The 22858-nt window shown below is 41.4% G+C and overlaps 2 protein-coding genes and 1 non-coding gene across 5 annotated transcripts in view; 1 reads left to right on the forward strand and 2 right to left on the reverse strand.

Annotated features, from left to right (window-relative positions):
• The window catches only part of ACOX1 (acyl-CoA oxidase 1), a 36841-nt gene extending 15504 nt beyond the window's left edge, over nucleotides 1–21337 (reverse strand). The window contains exons 1-4 of one of the 3 annotated variants that reach the window (XM_066381326.1): nucleotides 21079–21337; nucleotides 20652–20811; nucleotides 12350–12510; nucleotides 343–450 (exon numbers count right to left, since the gene is read on the reverse strand). In XM_066381326.1, coding sequence (XP_066237423.1) covers nucleotides 343–450; nucleotides 12350–12510; nucleotides 20652–20811; nucleotides 21079–21199 — 550 coding nt within the window. In that variant the 5' untranslated portion in view covers nucleotides 21200–21337. Of the gene's footprint in view, nucleotides 1–342; nucleotides 451–3746; nucleotides 3905–12349; nucleotides 12511–20651; nucleotides 20812–21078 lie in introns of those variants that run through there. The other 2 variants (XM_066381327.1, XM_066381328.1) reach the window with 2 other exon arrangements.
• Nucleotides 1664–1739, reverse strand: TRNAG-ACC (transfer RNA glycine (anticodon ACC)). The gene has a single exon. It is a non-coding gene; the product is annotated as a tRNA-Gly (tRNA).
• A 58-nt stretch (nucleotides 21338–21395) lies between the features above and the next one.
• The window catches only part of TEN1 (TEN1 subunit of CST complex), a 40676-nt gene continuing 39213 nt past the window's right edge, over nucleotides 21396–22858 (forward strand). Inside the window, exon 1 of the mRNA XM_066381361.1 lies at nucleotides 21396–21570. The gene's annotated coding sequence lies outside the window, so the exon portion shown is untranslated. The remainder of the gene's footprint in view (nucleotides 21571–22858) is intronic.

A 22858-nucleotide genomic window follows, 5' to 3' on the forward strand; every position in this document is an offset into this window, starting at 1 on the left:
AAACCAATCAAGCCATGGCTGTGGGAGGAGAGGAGAAGAGAGAGAGAGAGAAGAAGAAGAAGAAGAAAGAGGAGGAGGAGGAGGAGGAGGAGGAGGAGGAGGAGGAGAAGGAGGAGGGAAAGGGGAGGAGAAGCAGATGGTCACTTCTCTTGTGTGCCCTGACTGGAAATTGAATCTGAGATATCCACATGCCGGGCTGATGCTCTACCGCTGAGCCAACCAGTCAGGACAAGTTTTTTTTCTATATTATAAAATTATATTCTCATATAAAGCTCTACATTCTAAACATGATGTTACAATAAATCTTCAAAACATCCAGTAATTGTTAAAAATTTCACTTACGTCCACCAGGCCACCACTTGATGGAGGTCACAGTAGGACTATTAAGAATAAATTCCTGGGTTTCAGGGTCATACGTGGCTGTGGTTTCTAAGCCTCGAAGATGAGTTCCTAAGGAAATAAATTACATTTACTTCAAACAGGAACAGGGTAAAATCTCCTATCTAGTCCTTTGGGCTCTAATATCACAGAGAATAACAAGATCTAATGACAATAAAATGTTTTTAGATGAGCTACAAATGTTTGATAACCAAGATATATAATTTTCTATACAGTGGTACCTTGGTCTATACAAACAGACCAACATACAAATTTTTTTTAAAGATATGAGCTGCAACTTGGTCCGTAGAGTTCTGTTTGAGATCCGAGTGAAATTCCGAGATACGAGTCGTGATTCGGGAAGCTGCCACTAGTTGGCGCGTTGGTGCACCGGTCCAGTATCAGCAGTTTGATATACGAGCTGACTAACTTAGCTCGGTTACAGAACAAATTAAATTCGTATTTCAAGGTACCTCTGTACTTAAATCAAGTAACATTCATTCATTCATTCATTCATTCATTCATTTTTGTATTTTTTTTTTCTGAAGCTGGAAACGGGGAGGCAGTCAGACAGACTCCCGCATGTGCCTGACCGGGATCCACCCGGCATGCCCACCAGGGGGCGATGCTCTGCCCATCTGGGGCATCGCTATGCCGCAATCAGAGCCATTCTAGCACCTGAGGCAGAGGCCACAGAGCCATCCTCAGCGCCCGGGCAAACTTTGCTCCAGCGGAGCCTTGGCTGAGGGAGGGGAAGAGAGAGAGACAGAGAGTAAGGAGAGGGGGAGGGGTGGAGAAGCAGATGGGCACTTCTCCTGTGTGCCCTGGCTGGGAATCGAACCTGGGACTCCTGCACGCCAGGCCGATGTTCTACCACTGAGCCAACTGGCCAGGGCCAAGTAACATTTATTTAGATCAACCAAAATACAATTTAAAGGCAGCTTAGAATCATAGTTTCATAAGATCACAGGATATGAATTTCACAGGTAAGTGAAAGTCACAACAGACTGGCCTTTCAAATCCATCTCTCTTTTTTATCTGAAGTGAGAAGTGGGGAGGCAGAGAAACAGATTCCTGCATGTGCACTAGGGGGCAATGATCTGCCCATCTGAGGCTGTTGCTCCCTTGCAACTGGAGCCATTCTAGCACCTAAGGCAGAGGCTACGGAGCCATCCACAGCACCCAGGCCAACTCTGCTCCAATGGAGCCTTGGTTGCAGGAGGGGAAGAGAGAGATAGAAAGGAGAGGGGGAAGGGTGGAGAAGCAGATGGGTGTTTCTCCTGTGTGCCCTGGCCGGGAATCGAACCCGGGACTTCCACATGGTGGGCTGACACTCTACCACTGAGCTAACCAGCCAGGGCCTTAATCCCACTCTCTTAAATAAAAAAGAAATCACTCTAAGTTGTGAGAATGTCAATTTCAACTCATACTACTGTGTTTACCACAGGTCTTCTACATTTAGAATTTATTTCAGAATAATTGCTAGAATGGAAAACAAGATCTTACAAAAGTATAACCATTATGAGGGAAAGACCTAGAACAATGACTGTCCTGGCTGGTTCACTACTGTGACCAGGAGTTCCCAGATTCATGTTTACTGGGACAGGGAATCATGTTTTACATTCTCATATAAATGTACCAAAATTCTTTCAAAAGAGTTAAAGGAAAATGTTCTAAGTGACACTCTCTACAATGCTAAGAACCTTTCACCAAACTGTTTGATAATACTAGGCAGAACTCATGAAACACTTAGAAACTTCCAAAGTGAACAACAGATATGGCCCGTTTACTTGTGAACCACTACCTTCTCCAGAGTGGGAATCAAGGAAATAGAAACTTAAGACTTCTTTCACCAAAGAAGCAGCTTTTTAAGAAAATGAGATAATATTAAACAGAACAGATTATGACAAATTATTATTATTTATTTTTATTTTTTTTACAGAGACAGAAAGAGAGAGTCAGAGAGAGGGACAGATAGGACAGACAGACAGGAACGAAGAGAGATGAGAAGCATCATTAGTTTTTCGTTGCAACACCTTAGTTGTTCATTGATTGCTTTCTCATATGTGCCTTGACCGTGGGCCTTCAGCAGACGGAGTGACCCCTTGCTTGAGCCAGCGACCTTGGGTCCAAGCTGGTGAGCTTTGCTCAAACCAGATGAGCCCATGCTCAAGCTGGCAACCTCAGGGTCTCGAACCTGGGTCCTCTGCATCCCAGTCCGATGCTCTATCCACTATGCCAACGCCTGGTTAGGCTGACAAATTATTTTCAAATGCGCAAGTGAACCAAAGGGTACTACTTCACTTTGAGTCTTAAAAATCCTGTAAAGCACTATTCAGCACCAAAGCTGAAAGCCAAAGCAGCTATAAAATGAAGCAGAAATAATGAGCAAATGGCAAATACACAGTGGACTAGTTGTCCCAAAACCTTTGAAGAGAAAAAGAGAAACCATAAACAAATAAATAACAAACACAAATGTGAACCTACAACAGACTGAAAAAGGTAAGAGGGGAATGAAAAGAAAAAAGGTACTAGAGAGACTGTGAGACCATCTGCCTGAAGGTATAGCTCATCTTATTTTTCTAAACTTTGGCTAAGCCACCTTCAGAAGTTTACTGAATTTACTAAATCAAGGCACAAATAACTTTCAGTTATTTTAAATGTTACATATTTTGGCTATATAAGCCACTTATTTCTTGTCAGCAAATCAAAGAGCATACATACTACAAATCTGTATTTCTGGAATTTCTGCAAGTTCACTAATGTATCAGTAGTAAATAAGGGTAACCAGATAGTAATGAGGAAAGAAAAATGGGTTCAGATTCTAATATGCACATGTATTCTATGCAACTTCAGTAAGCTTGAAAAGCCACTTACTTAATAAGGCCTGACTTGACCTTCTGAAGGGGAACTAATTAAAAAAATCAGCATATATCTGTGATAATGTAACCCTTCATTTTCAGTGACCAATGTAATATTTTTCCCCAAGACTTGTATGCTGAAAAACATGACTTCTGCTTGACCTGTGGTGGCGCAGTGGATAGAGCGTCGACCTGGAATGCTGAGGTTGCTGGTTTGATACCATGGCCTTACCTGGTCAAGGCACATATGGGAGTGGATGCTTCCTGCTCCTCCCCCTTCTCTCTCCTCTCTCTCTCTCCCCCCCCCCCCGTCTAAAATAAATAAAATCTTTAAAAAAAAACCCAAAAAACAAAAAACAACCTGACTTCTGTGGAAAGGTGGCATTGAAACAGTTTATATAGTACTTGGCATGCAGAGATAACACTACTAACACACAGTGGGCGCTCCATATGTGCTGAGCATGCAGCACCTTGCCCAACCCAGAAGGTAGACTGAATGCACCGTACCATGACCCATCTCTGTCTGGGCATAAGTGCCAATGATCTCGAAGTTCCAGGCGTGCATGAAGAAGCGTTCCTGCTGTTCCGCAGTTGCCTGGTGAAGCAAGGTGGGCAGGAACATGCCCAAGTGAAGGTCCAGAGGCGAAGGCCCTCGGTGCACAAAGCTTTGAAGGAATACCAAGGGTAGGCATTTGAGAAGAGCCATCAGTTGTGATAGAATCAGCGATGTAAACAGACAGATCAAGGGAAGGAGAAAAAAACAAAACCTTCCGTAAGTATGAGTTAGTCGAGTGGATTTTATAAATGTATGGGAGCACTACCCTTTTCTGTATTACTTTATAACTCTTGGCAATTTCCATTTACCTGAAGTATGAAAAAAGTATTTTCATACACTACTCATCTCTAAAATAACTCAGACTGGCAGGAGTGAATGCTGATTCCAAAGCTTGTACAGCACTTGTACAGGTAAGCAAAGCAAAGGATTCCAGGCTTGCCATTAAATCAGAGGAAATAAAACATTTGAAGAGGTCGCATGGAGCACAGAATTTAAGTGGTACAATGATTTACTCTGCTGAGCAGCTAAGATAGAACAGTAGTTCTCTCACAGGAAGTTTTTCTAGGTGCGATTTCAACAATGCTGGGGTCTTTTCTGTTTGTCTTCGAAACCTCCAGCATTGGTCCAATTCCTCAATTAACTCTGCTCACTTCCTTTGGGTTCATCATAAGTATCTAGCTACATGCCATCGAGATAATTTAATACAAAAACTGACAGTGCTCATCATTCCAATAAATTTCAGAAAAAAAGACATGCAATTTCTAGTGAAGACCATAACTACAAAACAGATTCATGCATAACAAGCTTCCATTACAACTTATGAAAATTGCCACTAATGATAATAAACATCTTAATAGTAATTTTATTTTATTAAAGTTTTTCTTTATTGATTGATTAGAGAGAGAGAAAGGCAGAGAGAGAAACATTGATTTTTTTTAAATTATTTTTATTATTTATAACATTGATTTCTTGTTCCACTTATTTATGCATTCACTGGTTGATTCTTGTATGTGCACTGATGGGGGATCGAACCACAACCTTGATGTATCGAGACAATGCTCTAACCAGCTCATCTGTCCATCCAGGGCAAGCACAAGAATCTTATCACCTAATCATATCTTCTAGTGTAGTGTCACTGGGCTGAGAATAATGATGAGGGCAGTAAAGATTTGCCCAAACCAGAGCCATCCTTGAAAGTGTCCCAGTAAAATATGACCACTGATAAAAATTGGGTGTGAGGTCCATGGGGACTGCTCTGTGCTATTTTTGCAACTTCCTATGAATCCGTAATCATTTCAAAACAAAAAGTTACAATCTCATTTTTAAAAGAATGGTGACCAGGAAAAAGAAATAAATGTATGCTGAGGCCCTGAAAAGAGAAAAGTCTTTGAACTAGGACTGCAAACTGTGGCATGGGAACAGCCCCTTGCAGCACTGGAAGGCTAACTTGCATTACTAGAAAGCTGAGAAGCACTGGGAAGAAGCCACTCTGAAGCACCGGTCACACATATGGGAGGACCTGTGGCATTATAGAATACAAGACACCAAGGTTACCACAAAATATACACATAAGGCAGGCGCAAAACCACTACTATCTCAAACTGTTTTGAGACTGAAGAATGTTTTCAGGAGAAAAATGTCTCTTGTGACTAAGATTATTCAGAAGTGGATGGAATTTAGACATATTACAAGGAGAAAGTGACCTAGATAACTTTTTTTTAAAATTTTTTTAAATTTTATTTATTCATTAGAGAGAGAGAGAGAGAGAGAGAGAGAGAGAAGGGGGGAGGAGCAGGAAGCATCAACTCCCCATATGTGCCTTGACCAGGCAAGACCAGGGTTTTGAACCGGCAACCTCAGCGTTTCCAGGTTGACGCTTTATCCACTATGCCACCACAGGTCAGGCATAACTTTTTGACTTAAATATTTTGTTGTAAAAAGTCAGTTATGTGCCTGACCAGGCGGTGGCACAGTGGATAGAGCGTCGAACTGGGATGCAGAGGACCCGGGTTCGAGACCCCGAGGTTGCCAGCTTGAGTGAGGGCTCATCTGGTTTGAGGAAAAGCTCACCAGCTTGGACCCAAGGTCGCTGGCTCCAGCAAGGGATTACTCGGTCTGCTGAAGGCCCACGGTCAAGGCACATATGAGAAAGCAATCAAGGAACAACTGAGGTGTTGCAACGTGCAATGAAAAACTAATGATTGATGCTTCTCATCTCTCTCCATTCCTGTTTGTCTGTCCCTGTCTATCCCTCTCTCTGACTCACTCTCTCTCTCTGTAAAAAAAAAAAAAAAAAGTCAGTTATGCATAACAAAGATTATATATTATTTTTTTTGTGGCAGAGACAGGGAGAGTCAGAGAGAGGGACAGACAGACCGACAGGAAGGGAGAGAGATGAGAAGCATCAATTCTTCATTGTGGTTCCTTAGTTGTTCATTGATTTCTCATATGTGTCTTGACCAGGGAGCTACACAGACTGAGTGACCCCTTGCTTGAGCCAGCGACCTTGGGTTCAAGCTGGTGAGCCTTGCTCAAACCAGATGAGCCCACGCTCAAACTGGCGACCTTGGGGTCTCAAACCTGGATCCTCCACATCCCAGTCTGACACTCTATCCACTGCGCCACTGCCTGGTCAGGCTATGTATTATTTTTAAATAACTTATTTTAAAGATACAAAGCACCAACATTTTACTCAGTGAAGCACTAGAGTGAATTCTTTTAAAACCATAATACCAAAGACCTTTCTAGTCTCTCCTTATGTGTGATACAGGGCTGGAAAGGCTGGCAGTCAGCATTGAGGACAAAATGATTCAGTTAACAACTGATAAGAAAGAAAGAAATAAAAAATAATACCATCATTAATAAATAATTTTAGAAAAGATGTAGGCTATAGAGGGGGGAAAAAACAATGCATTCTTGTCCAATAGGACCATTCAAGTAGAAACGCCATAAGAGATTTATAAAAGCAATAAAATATTAAAATTCATTAAGTAACTTAGCCCAGGATATTAAATAAAGACTTAATTATGAAAAAATATATACCTAATAGGATGAATAAAGAATAGGGAAGAAACTGCTAATTCTTGGCTGAAAAGGACTAAATAAAGTTAATACTTCCCAAGAAAACATAAGGACTTAATGTAACATAAATTTTAAATTCCTGTAGAATATATTTTATGACCTGACAAATTGAGATCAGAATTCATCTAGGTGAATAAGTATGCAAAAATACCAAATACATGTATCTTGAAATGTAACAATGGTAGTCTTATTCTATCAAATATTAAAATATCTTACAAAGCAACAATGACCCAAAGTTTATGATGCTAGGAGAAAAACAAAAGAAGAAACAAATCATTGTAATATATTGAAGATTCCAGGAGTAAACCGAAACTATTATAATACTCTAAGATGTAGAAGAACAACAGAAAGTGAGCTAATAGTTAATAAAGGTAAAAACAGCATGGGAGTCATTTATAAGTCAAAGCATTAAATACATATCAAACAACAAAACTTGGAAAAAACAGAAAACTTACACCTACTCAGAGAAGGATGCATTGAATACATACAGCCAAAATGTTGAACGAAACAGAAGGCAACAGAAAAATACTGGGCCTGGCCTGTGGTGGCACGATGGATAGAGCATCAACCTAGAATGCTAAGGTCACTGATTTGAAGCCCTGGGCTTACCCAGTCAAGGAACATAAGGCAAGCAATCAATGAATAACTAAAGTGAAGGAACTATTATGAGTTGATACTTCTTGTTCCTCTCCCCTGCCCCCTGTAAAATCCATAAATAAAATCTTTAAAAAAATACTGGAAGGATACAATATAATTATATATATAAGATCAATACCCATATTCCATTTAGTCAATACTCAAAGGAGAAAAATCCAGTTTCATACATGGGAAATACAGACAGTAAGCTAAAATATGTAATAATATCCAGGCTATACTAGCATTAGAAAATTAAAAACTCTTGACTCTTAGATATATGCTAATGTAACAAAACAAAACTAAAGTAACCACATTGATGGGGCTATAGAGATGCAAGTATATTACTAAGATGCTAAATATATTGTAATAAATACATAGTGGTTTCTACATTTCAGGAAAAGTCTTGAAATATGCAACAAAAATTATTAAAATGTTCCTTTCCTTCAATGTAGTAATTCTAAAGGCATAACCCCCCAAACATAGTTTTTGTAAAGAAGTACACTGTAATTTATAATAGTGGGCAATCAGAATAGCCCCAATACCTAGAGAGCAAGTCTCATGGGAATTCCAATAAGAAAGGGACTGGGACTCACCCAGGAAAAATAACAGGAGACTGGCGGGGAGACAGAGCAGTGAAGATACAAGGGGAGAAAGATCAGTGACTTATAAAATCAGGTTTCTTATTTTTCAGTCAGACTCCAGGAGAGATCTGAGATGGTACACTGCCAGCTTTGAAAATGGAAGGGGGCCAAAAGCCAAGGAATGAGGGTACTTTCTAGAAGACAAGAACACAACTTTTTATAACCAAGCAACAAAAAAGGAAAAGAACAAAGGAATTACATCCACCAGAAGATAACTTTAGTTACTGAAGGTTAAAACCTTAGGAATTCATGCCACAATAAACCAAGAATCAAGAGTATTACAAAAATGAGTTGTAGGATGGCATCCACTGAGGCCCTAAATCTTCTTGTTCAATTGCCAGGTTGTAAGGAATATTGAACTTGATTACCTATCATCATCCAGAATACTCAGAGTTGCTTCTCTTCAGCTGAGAGTAGCAAGACCAAAACATACTTTGAAACAAAAGAATACTTGTATGAAAAACAACTTGCTCTACAACATCCAAGTTTACACTAAAGAGCAACAGCAAAAAAAAAAAAAAAAAAAAAAAAGGGAAGTGCCCCTGGCAGGGTGACCCAGTAAATAAAGCATCGTCCCAGCACACCTGGGTTGTGGATTGGATTCCTGATCAGGGCATGTACAAGAAGCAACGATGAGCATGCAACTACATGGAAAAACTAAGTGGAACAAGCTGATGCTTCCCACTCTCCCTCCTTCTTCTACAAATCCATGAAAAATTTTAAAACAGGGGATGGGGAGGCAAAGAAAACATACAAAATTGAAACAGAAAAAAGAAATAGAAATATAGAAATTGATATTCAACTGGAGCTGGAAAGAAACTTGAATATGCCTAAATTCCCATCATGGAAAGAATGCTGACGTGATGAAAAAATGCTTACACCTGATTGAGACAAAGGCAAAGACGGGAGAAAAAGACATACTCTATATAGAAATATAAAGCTTCCCCCCTTCTCTCTCTCTCTCTGTCTCTCTCTCTCTCTCTCTGTCTCTCCCTCTCTCCCTCTCCTCGCTAAAATGAATAAATTTAAAAAAAATTTAAAAAAAAAAGAAAAAAAAAGAAATATAAAGCTGGTTTCTTTCTTTCTTTTCTTTTTTTTTTTTTTTTGTATTTTTCTGAAGCAAGAAGCGGGAGACTTCCACATGCACCTAACTGGGATCCACCTGGCATGCCCACCAGGGGGCGAAGCTCTGCCCAACTGAGGTACTGCTCCATAACAACCAGAGCCACTCCTGAGGTGGAGGCCATGGAGCTGTCCTCAGCGCCCAGGCCAACTTTGCTCCAATGGAGCCTTGGCTGCGGGAGGGAAAGAGAAAGAGAGGAAGGAGAAGGGGAAGGGTGGAGAAGCAGATGGGCGCTTCTCCTGTGTGCCCTGTCCAAGAATCGAACCCAGGACTTCCATACACCCAGATGACGCTTTACCACTGAACCAACTGGCCAGGGCCTGAAGCTGGTTTCTTAACTGCCTACCATGATCTGGAAGAAGAGAAAGACACACCCTGTGTCACACTGGTCAGCCTGTGAGAAAGAACAGGCTGTTCATGTACTGCAGAGATTTACTTAGCACTTACGTTGTACAAAGTAAAAGAAAAAATTTTATTTTTCAAGTTTCAGAGAAAGTGCTTTATTTCATATTTGAATATTAGTGATGAGAATTGCAAAGAGACTGCACCATCTTCAACGACGATTACTCTGTACTATGTAAGCTCCATTTTCCTTAATATTAATAACAATAATAGTAATAGAATACAGAAAAATCACTAGGAAGTGACCAGTGCCTGAAACGATCAACTATCTGTGAAGACCATACATACTACCTGCTTTGTAACCTTGAGAAATGTCTGGTCAGGATAATTAACACTGGACCACATTCTAGGCTGTTCCTTCAATACCCAAATCCCAAGGAGACGATGCCCTCCTCAGCCCAGACTTCTGTCTTTGATTATAGCTCACAGACCCACAGACCAAGAGTGTGTCAGAATTTGTGTGCCTATGTAGACAGGTGTGTATTTAAAGGATGGAAGACAATCTAAAAGCAAGAGAGAAAATAGGTGACAAAGAGAGAAAACGGGTGATGAAATTTCTTTTTTTAGGATCTTATTTGTTGAATTTTAGAGAAAGAGAGAGACAGAAAGGCAGTGGGGGAGGCGCAGGAAACATCAACATGTAGTTGTTGCTTGTCATATGTGCCTTGATCAGGCAAGTCCGGGGTTTCGAACCAGCAACCTCAGCATTCCAGGTTGATGCTTTACTCATTGTGCCACCACAGGTCAAGCAGGTGACAGAATTTTAAGATTCTTGAGAATCCGGGCCTGACCTGTGGTGGCGCAGTGGATCAAGCATCGACCTGGAAATGCTGAGGTCGCCGGTTCGAAACCCTGGGCTTGCCTGGTCAAGGCACATATGGGAGCTGATGCTTCCAGCTCCTCCCCCCTTCTCTCTCTCTGTCTCTCCCCCCCCCCCTCCCTCCCTCTCCTCTCTAAAATGAATAAATAAAAAAACTTTAAAAAAAATTAAAAAAAAAAAAAAGATTCTTGAGAATCCTGGAATAAGCAAGCCTGAGCAACACTGAATTTCTTCACTTCTCAGTGGCTACCTGGAGGTGAAAGACAAGAAAATAGTTCTAATTTTGATTCATTCACACTGGACAGCTATTGTTGTGTGAATTTTTTTCATTTTTTTATTTGACAACTGTCATTTTTTTGACAATCTAAGGGCAAAGAGGTCAGTGCCCCTGAATAGTCATGTATTGCATGTTTTAAAATTCTTGTGGCATGCCAGTTAGTCTTCATTTCATCCTCTCTTCCTTCAAAATTTAGGCCATATATATATTTGGAATGTACTTTATAAAGAGAGGCAGGGCCTGACCTGTGGTGGTACAGTGGATAAAGCATCGACCTGAAATGCTGAGGTCACCGGTTCAAATCCCTGGGCTTGCCTGGTCAAGGCACATATGGGAGTCGCTGCTTCCTGCTCCTCACCCCCATTTTCTCTTTCATTCTCTCTCCACCTTACTAAATTAATAATAAAAAAAAGGCAGAAGTTTAGACCAATAGAAGATAAACATATCAGACCCATTCAGACTCAGAATGGTTTACATCTTATGCCTCTTATGAATAGCATGGCTAAATCAAATAAATTCTACAATGATAAATACTGAAAGAGAAAAAGAATTCTATTTAAAAACCACAAAGCTATTTAAAAATTAGAAAACACACACACTCTCCCTCTCTCTCCACCCCCCTCCAAGTCAGAAAATGTATGAATGTTATTTCCCTTTCCTTAGGACACCTTTCTTCAGGCTTATTTCAGTATTGGCCATGCTGAAGCTCAAGTATTGGGTGTTTGACAAGGTGTTCAGAATACCACATAACAAGGATCTGTAGTCCTCACAGGGATTAGGATAAAAAGCATTTTCTTAAACCAATCACAAATCAAAATGCACCAAATCACACACAAAAATGAAACTTTCCTGATACTTGCATCCTTCCCTTTTTCCCTTTCTTTACTCTCCTTAATTTACTTAATAGAAGCAATATGCTAATTAGGAATAGAATGGTCAGCACAAATTCAAGACACACAAATCTGCCAATGGCCTTGCCCATGAAAACAAATTTATTTCACATCAAGACCAAACAAAAACTTTTGAAAGTAGCCAAACTTTTAGGAACAATTTAACAGACATATTCCTAATGCAAAGCTCAGGGACATGTATAGATATGATGTATAAAAGAAACAAAGAGAATCATCACCTTTTTCCCAAACCACTTTATAATCCCACCAGTCCACGACGAGAGTAAGACACTTAACTGCTCTGATCCTCTGCACCATTAAAATCCAGTTTTAACTTCAATAAAGCAGAGGCATTAACCCTCTCAAGAATTTCCAAGACACTCTAATAACTACACACAAACACAATGGGGCACTGTGCCACACTTCAAGCCCATCTTTCCAAACTGCTCAATATGGGTGTAATGTCGCAATGGTAAAAACAACAAAGGACGTTTCAGGCCAGAGTCCTGGACCAGTTTATGGGGAAATACCTATAAAAAGACAAGGCGCTGAATTTTATTTAAGAGTTAATTATTTAAAAATAAAATCCCTATGTGTAGCAGCAGAAAAAAATCAAAAGCACGTATCATCTGTTATCTGAAGTCCTGAGGGGGGTTACCCACTGACCCTCAAATGTGGACTAACCGTGGCCCAATTCCGTCTGGGTGTAGGTGCCAATTATCTCGAGTCCTTTGGAGGAAAGCAGCCATTTCTCTTGCTGAGCAGTGGTGCCCTGATTCAGCAAGGTGGGAATAAACATGGAGAAATTGAGGCCCACAGGTTCCGGAAAATTGCTCATATGTAGTCTACAGGAGAGAAAAGAAAAGGGTCTCAGCCTCACTCGACACACTGTGCTCTACCACCCCTTCTTGCCAGACAACGTGGCCCTCAGGATGAAGGCTGAGAAAACTTAAACCCCTTTCTTGTGAAATTAAATGTAAAGTTTACCGTTTTACTACCTAAATAGCCAAAAGCAGAATCTAGTGGTATCTTTTCTGCCCCTGTCATTTCAGGGCCAGAATTCCTCTTTAATTCTATACCTAGTCCAGGGAGCAAATTCTACCATTGTTTTAGTCTAAGAACACTTTTTATTTTTGGTTTTGTTGGTGTAATGTGTTTTAATTGGCTGGATTTTTGGGGAGTATGTCTTTATTTTTGCTTTATTTTCAGGTTTTGTTTGAAAAATCAAAAGACTTCCATACATCTGTTAAGAAAAGCTCCTAAAGAAGAATGTAGGAAAAAGACGACCTGGGGTGGTGAACACACAATATAGTGTGCGGATGGCATATTCTAGAATTGTACACCTGGCCCTGGCTGTATAACTCAGTTGGTTGAAGCATCATCCCAATATGCCAAGATTGTGGTTTTAATCCCCAGTCAGGGCATATACAAGATTCAATCAATAGTGCATAAGTAAATGGAACAACAAATCGATGTTCCTTTCTCTCCCCCTTCCTCTCTCTAAAATCAATGAAATTAAAGACAAAAAAAAAAAGAGAGAGATAAACAATTGTCGAAAAGTATAAGACAATTCAGAAGGCAAATACTAACTGGGTATCTGATATTAAAGGATTTGTTCATTTCTTCTGTATGGTAGCACTATTGTAGCTGTTAAAAATACAGTTCTTTTAGAGCCACAATAAAATATTACAAAAAAAATAATAATGTAAACTATCTTTCCCTAGATAACCAAAGCAAATATCCAGTGTGATAAATACATATTCCAGGGCCAAAGCACAGAGATCCTTAAAGGTCTTTGGAGTTTACAGATGGGTATTGTGAGCATTTTAAACACTTATCACCAGTGGTCTCTGAAAATTACTCCCGATTAAAGGAACACTAATCATAATGAAATTCAGCCTTCCACTATTTTCTCATAAAAAAGAATCTGTGAAACTGTCAAAATACAGATTACTGTATAGTCAGCCTTGGCTACACTGCATTATAGATTTTATAGGGGTCTGTTTTGTTCCATTTATCTATTGAAAGAGCTTAAAGTACAAAATAACTGATGTTCTTGACTTCTCAAGGGATGAAGAGGAGGCAGTGTTGCTACCAGTGTACCCTGATCTGTACAACAAGCAGAGTATGAACAGAGTGGGTTGGCTGCCAATTCACTTTTGCAGAGGTCCTGAAATCACCTACCATGTTTTCAGAGGTGCTGGCACAGACTCAAACATCCAAGAAATGCCTGGACTAGCCATCATCAAAGTTCTACAATTTTTACAGCAATATCAAATGTTAATTGAAGCTGAATGGAAGGAAAGAGGGGAAAGGAGGAATATGAACAGAAGAAGCAAGCTGCTTTCCAAGTAACTTAGACTAGCAGCACTTTACTGATGCAGCTCTGTACTTCACAAAACATATCCCTCCTCACTGAAGTGGAAGCCAAAGCCTAAAGAACAGATAAGTGCCTGACCTGTGGTGGCACAGTGGATGGAGCGCTAACCTGGAACGCTGAGGTTGCTAGCTCGAAGCCCTGGGCTTGCCTGGTCAAGGCACATACGAGAGGCAAGCAACAACTAAAATAAAGCAACTGCGATTTGACACTTCTTGTGCCCCACCCTCTGTAAAATCAATAAATCTTAAAAAAAAAAAATATATATATATATATAGATAAGTACGGAAGTCATTCTCAAAAGCAAAAGCACCACAGCACTCCCTAGCAATCATGTCTTATCAAAAGAGGAAATGAGCCTACAAAAATTTCTGAGAAATACAAGCATTTAGGTACTAAAAATGGTGAAAATATAAGACACTTCTACTTCCCTGAGGGAAGTGAGGCTCTGGGCTTATAAAATGATGACATTGGCAAAAAAAAGAAACTGAGGGGGAAAAATGTGACACAAAATAAAGACAACCAAATATTGATGTTCTTAATAACATACTGGGATTTTTGAGGCCACTTAAAAATCAACTCGAGAACAAAATGTGAGAGCTTGTTTTAAAGTTACATTTACTCCCTCTTGAAGATGCTTTTCAACAAACCAGCTTTAAAAACTTAAGAAAGATAACAAAAACCATAACTGATTCTCATTAGAATTTTAAATTAGTCTAAGAATATTTAAAGTTTTTTCATAACAAACAGTATAGTTAACAGACAAAATTATAGGAAATGGGATTAAGAAAACAACTTTCATATTCCCCCAATAGCAAGGTCTTACTTTCTCAAGGCCTGAAAAGTTCTTTTGTTGCTCAAATTGAGAAATTTCTAAGTATTTTACTAATACTCAGTCAACTTGAAAACACTCTCATGAGTGAGTTATATTTAGATGAAAAACAGATCAATAAATGCCCAAAATCCCCCAAAAGAGAAATATTACAGTTTTTCATCAATTCTAACACTTCTCTACCCCAATTTAACATTTAAGAAATCTGATGTAATGCCTGAGCAGGCGTTCATGCAGTGGATAGAGCATTGGACTGGGACGCAGACGACCCAGGTTCAAAACCCCGATTTTGCCGGCTTGAGCGCGGGCTCATCCAGTTTGAATGTGGTTCACTGGCTTGAGCGTGGGATCATAGACATGACCCCATGGTCACTGGCTTGAAGCCCAAGGTCACTGGCTTGAGCAAGGGGTCACTAGTTCTGCTATAGCCCCCCCAATCCGACACCCACTCTGTCAAGGCACATATAAGAAATCAATCAATGAACAACGAAGGTGCTGCAATGAAGAATTGATGCTTCTCATCTCTATCCCTTCCTGTCTCTGTCCCTCTCTCTCTCACACAAAAAAAAGAAAGAAAAAGAAAGAAATCTGATGTATCAATTAATGCTGTATCATAGTTAACTTTCTTGATGGCCTATAAAACTCAGGTGCTCAGACTTGATGGCATTCACTAACTGCTGAGATTACTTCTCAATCCCCTTCTTTAACCTAAATTAATCTCTCTGTCATATCCTACAGATATAGGAAGGATGTCAAAAGGTTATGTTCAGCCTGACTGGGCGGTGGCGCAGTGGATAGAGCCTCGGACTGGGATGCAGAGGACCCAGGTTCGAGACCCCGAGGTCGCCAACTTGAGCACGGGCTCATCTGGTTTGAGCAAACATTCCACCAGCTTGAGCCCAAGGTCGCTGGCTCCAGCAAGGGGTTACTCGGTCTGCTGAAGGCCCGCGGTCAAGGCACATATGAGAAAGCAATCAATGAACAACTAAGGTGTTGCAACGCGCAATGAAAAACTAATGACTGATGCTTCTCATCTCTCTCCATTCCTGTCTGTCTGTCCCTGTCTTTCCCTCTCTCTGTCTCTATTAAAAAAAAAAAAAAAAAAAAGGTTATGTTCAACCAAACTGGACAGCCTGCTTCAGCCCCAGCAACAGTTCTTGTGAGAGGACTGCTGTGGCTATGTTCTGAATTCGCAAGGTTTGCCTGATAAAGATTGATAATAGTCTCCAGGACATATTGTCTTTAGAAGCAGGCTGGCGTGAAAGAGGCAGCATAGTGAAGTAGAAAGAGCATGACCTTGAAGTCAAAAGAGAGCTTTTTTTGCGTGTGGAAGTCCCAGGTTCAATTCCTGGTCAGGGCACACAGAAGTGCCCTTCTGCTTCTCTCTCTCCTCCACTCCCACAGCCAAGGCTCCATTGGAGCAAAGTTGGCCCAGGCGCTGAAGATGGCTCCGGTTGCAAGGGAGCATCGCTCCCTAGTGGGCATGCTGGGTGGATCTTGGTTGGGCACAACCGGAGTCTGTCTCTCTGCCTCCCCACTTTTTTTTTTTTTTTTTTTTTTTTTTTTTTTACAGAGGCAGAGATAGGGACAGACAGGAACGGAGAGAGATGAGAAGCATCAATCATCAGTTTCTCGTTGCGACTTCTTAGTTGTTCATTGATTGCTTTCTCACATGTGCCTTGACTGTGGGCCTTCAGCACACCGAGTAACCCCTGCTGGAGCCAGCGACCTTGGGTCCAAGCTGGTGAGCTCTTTGCTCAAGCCAGATGAGCCCGAGCTCAAGCTGGCGACCTCGGGGTCTTGAACCTGGGTCTTTCTGCATCTCAGTCCAACGCTCTATCCACTGCACCACCACCTGGTCAGGTCCTCCCCACTCTCACTTCAGAAAAATACAACAGCAGCCTGACCAGGCAGTGGCGCAGTGGATAGAACATCGGACAGGGATGCGGAGGACCCAGGTTTGAGACCCTGAGGTCGCCAGCTTGAGCGTGGGCTCATCTGGTTTGAGCAAAGCTCACCAGCTTGGACCCAAGGTCGCTGGCTCGAGCAAGGGGTTACTGGGTCTGCTGAAGGCCCAGGGTCAAGGCACATATGAGAAAGCAATCAATGAACTAAGGTGTCGCAACAAAAAACTGATGGTTGATACTTCTCATCTCTCTCCATTCCTGTCTGTCTGTCCCTCTCTCTGACTCTCTCTCTCTCTCTGTAAGAAAAAAGAAAAATACAACAAGAAAAGAGCTTTTTTGATTTCTTACTGTGCCCAATCAAGATGATTACCTTCTCTGAACACTGATCTTTCTGTAAAATGAAGAGTACCTCACTTCCAGGGCTTCTGGGAAAAGTGACTAAGATCAAGTGCTTTCTTTGTACATTGCTGTTTATATTCTGTGCTCATGCAAAAAAAATGGTTCAAGGGGACTGAATATACTGTGATGGAAGATGGTTTGATTTTGGATGACGGGCACACAATGCAATGTACAGCTCATATACCTTAGAGATGTACACTTGAGACCTACATGGTCCTATTAACCAATGTCACCTCGTTAAATTTAATAATAAAATATATAAAAAAAGGTATGTTCAAGTCTGTCCTTTAAAGTCCCCAAACCGGAAGGTCTATATCATGAGAAACAATACACAAAACAACTGGCTAGTGTTTACTAATCTTTAACCCACATAAAGGACTTTGTTCTATTTCCTTGTGTCTTTACTTGGGTCTGGTTACCATAACAGATTATGAAATCTAACCAACTGTGAACTGCATTACATCAGCCATTTTAAAGCAAAAGGGGGACAGATGGTGAAGAAAAGGACTTGACTTGGGATGGTGAATACACAATACAATATGCAGATGGTGTATTACAGAATTGTACACCTGAGACCTATATAATTTTATTAATCAATGTCATTCTAACAAATTCAATTAAAATTTAAAAATATTTTTTAAATTTATTGATTCTAGTGAGAAAGGAAGGGAGGGAGAGAGGGGGAGAGAGAGAGAGAAACAGGAACACAAATCTGTTCTTGTATGTGCCTTGACTGGGGACTGAACCGACAACCTCTGTGTTTTGGGATGAAGCTTTAACCGACCGAGCCATCTGGCCAGGGCCAATTAAAATTTTTTTAACAAATAAAAGCAAAACAAATAAACCTCTCTTTTTGTGTCAGTTTAAGAAAGAATAAAATCTTACTAATATTTTAAGGTTTACAGCCCTGGCCAGTTGGCTGTGGTAGAGCGTCGGCCTGGCGTGCAGGAGTCCCGGGTTCGATTCTCGGCCAGGGCACACAGGAGAAGCGCCCATCTGCTTCTCCACCCCTCCCCCTCTCCTTCCTCTCTGTCTCTCTTCCCCTCCCACAGCCAAGGCTCCATTGGAGCAAAGTTGGCCCAGGCGCTGAGGATGGCTCTGTGGCCTCTGCCTCAGGCACTAGAATGGCTCTGGTAGCAACAGAGCGACGCCCCAGATGGGCAGAGCATTGCCCCCTGGTGGGCGTGCCGGGTGGATCCCGGTCGGCGCATGCGGGAGTCTGACTGCCTCCCCGTTTCCAGCTTCAGAAAAATACAAAATGAAGAAAAAAAAACAAAAACAAAAAATTATTTTAAGGTTTACAAACTCAACTTGGATAATTGAGAAACATAATCTAGGAGTTGCTCTACTTCAGCAATTTTTAACCGGTATGCCACAAAAATCTCTGAATCATACAATACCTGACTATTTTAGTCAGAGGCATGATTTCCTTCCCCTTAGATTGTTAAGTAAAAAAAATAAATAACAATAGCCACCCAGTGTGAATGGATCAAAATTTGACTTTTTTTTTTTTTGGTCAGATGGGCAAAATACATAATATGGTTTCGGTGTGCTACAGAATTTAGGCATTAATTTATGTGCACCATGAGATGAAAAAGGTTGACAATTGCTGCTCTACCTCAATTATCACCACAGCCATGAGTTACAAACTTAAAAAAAAACAAAAACGAGTTGCCTAGCCTGTGATGGCACAGTGGATAGAGCATGAACTGGAACACTGAAGTTGCCAGTTCAAAACCTTGGGCTTGCCTTGTCAAGGAACATACGACAAGCAGTAAACAAGCAATGAACAACTAAAGTAAAGTAACTAGCCTGACCTGTGGTGGTGCAGTGGATAAAGCGTCGACCTGGAAATGCTGAGGTCGCCGGTTCGAAACCCTGGGCTTGCCTGGTCAAGGCACATATGGGAGTTGATGCTTCCAGCTCCTCCCCCTGTCTCTCTCTCCTGTCTGTCTGTCTGTCTGTCTCTCTCCTCTCTAAAATGAATAAATAAAAATTAAAAAAAAGAAAAGAAGCAAACATTATTAAAAAAAATTTTTTAAAATAAAAATAAAAATAAAGTAAAGTAACAACAAGTTGGTACTTCTTGCTCCCCACTCTCTCTCCTTTCTCTGTAAAATCAATAAATAAAAATTTAAAAATAAAATAAAATAAAGAGCATTTGGAAGTAAGTATTCTGATTTGGGCTACAAAAATAAATTAATTGCATTTTTATAACTAAAATGGAAAAGAATTCTGAGGGTAGTCTGAAGAGCCAAAGTAAAATATTTCTTCTTGACAATAATAACCAGGTAAATTGAAAATAATTAGATTCCAAATGTACTAGAGGTCGAGTATTTTGGGAAGAATGATTATAATTACTACATAAAAGCAGAACTTCCAACATGTTTCATTTTTTTTCTTGGCTCTTTAATATACACCATTCACATCATTTACTCTTGACTGATGAGATAACGGGAGTTCTTCTAAAATGCAGAAACCGAAAAGAGCAAATGACAGGAATGAAAAGTTTAAGAGGTGCTGCAGGGTCAAAGGAATCTTATACTATGACCATGTAATTATAGTGTTATTTAAAAAAAAAAAAAGTGCATTTCTCCCCTCCCCCAATTAAAAAATAAAAAACTGTTGGTCTGAAAAACAGAAGTACTCTTTTCAGCACTGGGACCATAGGATGTTTCTTTGAGGTCTCATATGAACAGGAGAGCTATTTAAACCCTGCCACCAGATTAAACAACACCAAGTTCTTAGAATATTTTACGTATATTTATTGAGATTTGACTGATGTTCTTTTACATTCCCTATTTCTCATTATTTAAAATTCAAGATCTAGCCTGACCTGTGGTGGTGCAGTGGATAAAGCGTCAACCTGGAAATGCTGAGGTCGCTGTTTCGAAACCCTAGGCTTGCCTGGTCAAGGCACATATGGGAGTTGATGCTTCCAGCTCCTCCCCCCGTCTCTCTCTCCTCTCTCCTCTCTCTCTCTCTCTCTCTGACTCTCTCTCTCCTCTCTAAAATGAATAAATAAAATAAAAATTAAAAAAAAAAATTCAAGATCTACACCATCATCATCATCATATACAAATATAATGTTATTGCTACAAAACATTTAAATGTTTGGTTTTGCAACTGAAAAGTCCTAACGAATTCAGCATCTAAATTTAGCAGGCCTACTTTCTACAAAGAGCAAATGTATTTTGAACTTAAACCATTTGAAATTGAGATGCCTGGCCGAAAAACTTTGTAAGATTTCTTGAGAAGGAAAATTGCAGGGTCTCTAACTTGTTATTAGCATACAAGGTTTAAATACAAAAGTAAACATTTTCCACACATACAACTTTAAAGTGGCATGAAAATATGCCGGTTTGAGTCTTCAAACTCCAAGCACGATGAAAAAGGACACTACAGACAGCAGATTTAAAGTTTGGGCTTTTACCACAGATAAAAATTTGATCTACGTTAAGGCATACCTACTTTTTAAACCACATGATTTCATCAGGATCTGAGATGCCAAACTCCCTGATTTTCTTCACCATGGTGGCACTCTTCCTAACAGCCACCTCATAACGCTGGCTGCGACTGAGGAAGTTCAAGTCCTCATGCTGGAAGTCTGGGTCGTTCAGAATCAGGTTCTCTGGAAGGGATTAAAGGGCATCAAAACGAAGACAGAAATTTTGGACTCAATTACATCTTCTTGAAGCACAGTTGGTTTCAGAATCACAGCACAGGTCCCCTCTCCGAATGGGTGACCCCCCCCCACCCCGCCACAGGCCTCCTTAAAAGTGGGGGTCCGGCCCCCTTAAAGCTGTGCCAGAGCCTACGGCCTACAGCACCCCAGACTCCGTATCGAGAGAGTTTCAAGCCTTGCTCGGAGGAAGGAGGCCTAGCCCGCCGCCCTCACCGATCTCTCGGCGACGCCGAGTCTTCTCCGGACTGCCGTCCAAGATGTGCGTGAGCAGCTCGGGGATGAAGCTGGCAGCGGCCCGCTCCCTGCGCAGGTCCTGATTCATGGTGACAGCCATCGGAGGCAGCTGAGGGTGAGAGGTGGCAACCAAGAGTGTCCGTAGCTCCAGTGCTGGCCGGGTCGGAAGAGCATCCCAGAACCGCGTGAGTCCCCGCCCCTGGCCCGCCCCTTCTCCTTCACCGCGGCCACTCGGCGCGTGACCCACACCTTATTTAAGGTGGAGGCGGCGCCGGATTGGTCGCCGTGACGGTGGTTGGCCACCGAGAAGGCGCGTCCCGAGCTTGTAGCCAGGGGAGCCCCAGAGCGGACGCCCCACACACTGGGAAGGAAACCCCGGAAAAAACTCAAGAAATTGCCCGGGGGAGGGGGAAGCAAGAAGCGTTCGGTAACGGCCCCTCCCTCATCACGTGACCGCATGGGGCGGAAAAAGTAAGCACAAGGCTGCTGGAACGCGGGGACAGCAGCCCGGCTGGGGGGTTGGGAAGGGGCGGGACAACAGGGTTGAGGAAGACTGCGCCTGCGCCTTGGGAGTCGCTCTCCCCCGCCGCTTCCGAGTCCTTGCGCAAGGGCCTCCCGGGAAAAGAGCAAAGAAGGAGACCCAAGGTCCTGGGGTGGATAATGTGTGGGTGTTGCGAAGTTGCTAGGAGAGGTTTTAGGATTTCCCCAAACCCTCCCAGATTGGGTCAGAAAAAGGACGGGGTTAAAGGTAGCAGCATGGGGAGAGCTTCCTATTTTTCGTTAAGATGGCGTCTTTACTGTCAGAGATGTGGGTGGCTTCGAGGGCGCTCCCTCCTGTTGATGGGGTAGAATGAGAGACCGTGCCCACCTCCGTGCTTAGATATTGGAATCCACTTTGTCCTAATGATCGTCGTTACCAAAGTTGTAAATGCACACGTTTTTAAAAGCCAGTATAGGAGGATTTGTAACGAAAAGCAAAAGTTCCTCATTCTCAGAAGTAGCCACTTTTAATCAGTTCTGCTTTAGTTCTGATTCCTAAAAAGTTGCTAAGTAAAATACTTAAGCTGTTGTTTTTATCCGTTTTTGTTAGTTTTTTTTTACTTCATGTCATGATAGGTATATTGGAACAGCAAGAAACAAGACGTTTGCCACACAAGTAGTCAAATTAAGGAGTCTTTATTACAAAAAACCGGGGACTAACGTGGGAACTAATGTTCCAAAAACTCGCCGCTGCTCCAAACACACTCAGGAGCAAGCTTTCAAAGGCAAAATTACATTCTGGCCAGGGTAAGAGGAGAAGGGGAGCCTAGCAGTACAACAAAAAAAGTAAAACAAACTCATGTATAATGTTTATCTATAGGATTAATTCAGGGAGAAACATTCTGGGTACATCTGCAACCTTGCAACACTAGCCCAAGGCCAGAGCCTGCAAAAGTAGCCCCAAGGTCAGGGGTAGGGAGTCTTTTTAGAAAAAGTAGGTGTAATGGCGTGTTGTCATCTCACAAATTACACCACAATAGTAAGTTCTCCACTGCGCCACCACGGGTCAGGCAATCCCTTTTTTTTTTTAATTATTTTTTAAATTTATTCATTTTAGAGAAGAGAGACAGAGAGAGAGAGAGAAGGGGGGGAGGAGCAGGAAGCATCAACTCCCATATGTGCCTTGGCCTGGCAAGCCCGGGGTTTTGAACCGGAGACCTCAACATTTCAGGTCCACGCTTGATCCACTGCGCCACCACAGGTCAGGTGGCAGTCCCTT

The sequence above is a fragment of the Saccopteryx leptura genome, chromosome 4, assembly GCF_036850995.1.
Source record: "Saccopteryx leptura isolate mSacLep1 chromosome 4, mSacLep1_pri_phased_curated, whole genome shotgun sequence".
NCBI classification, from domain to species: Eukaryota; Metazoa; Chordata; class Mammalia; order Chiroptera; family Emballonuridae; genus Saccopteryx; species Saccopteryx leptura.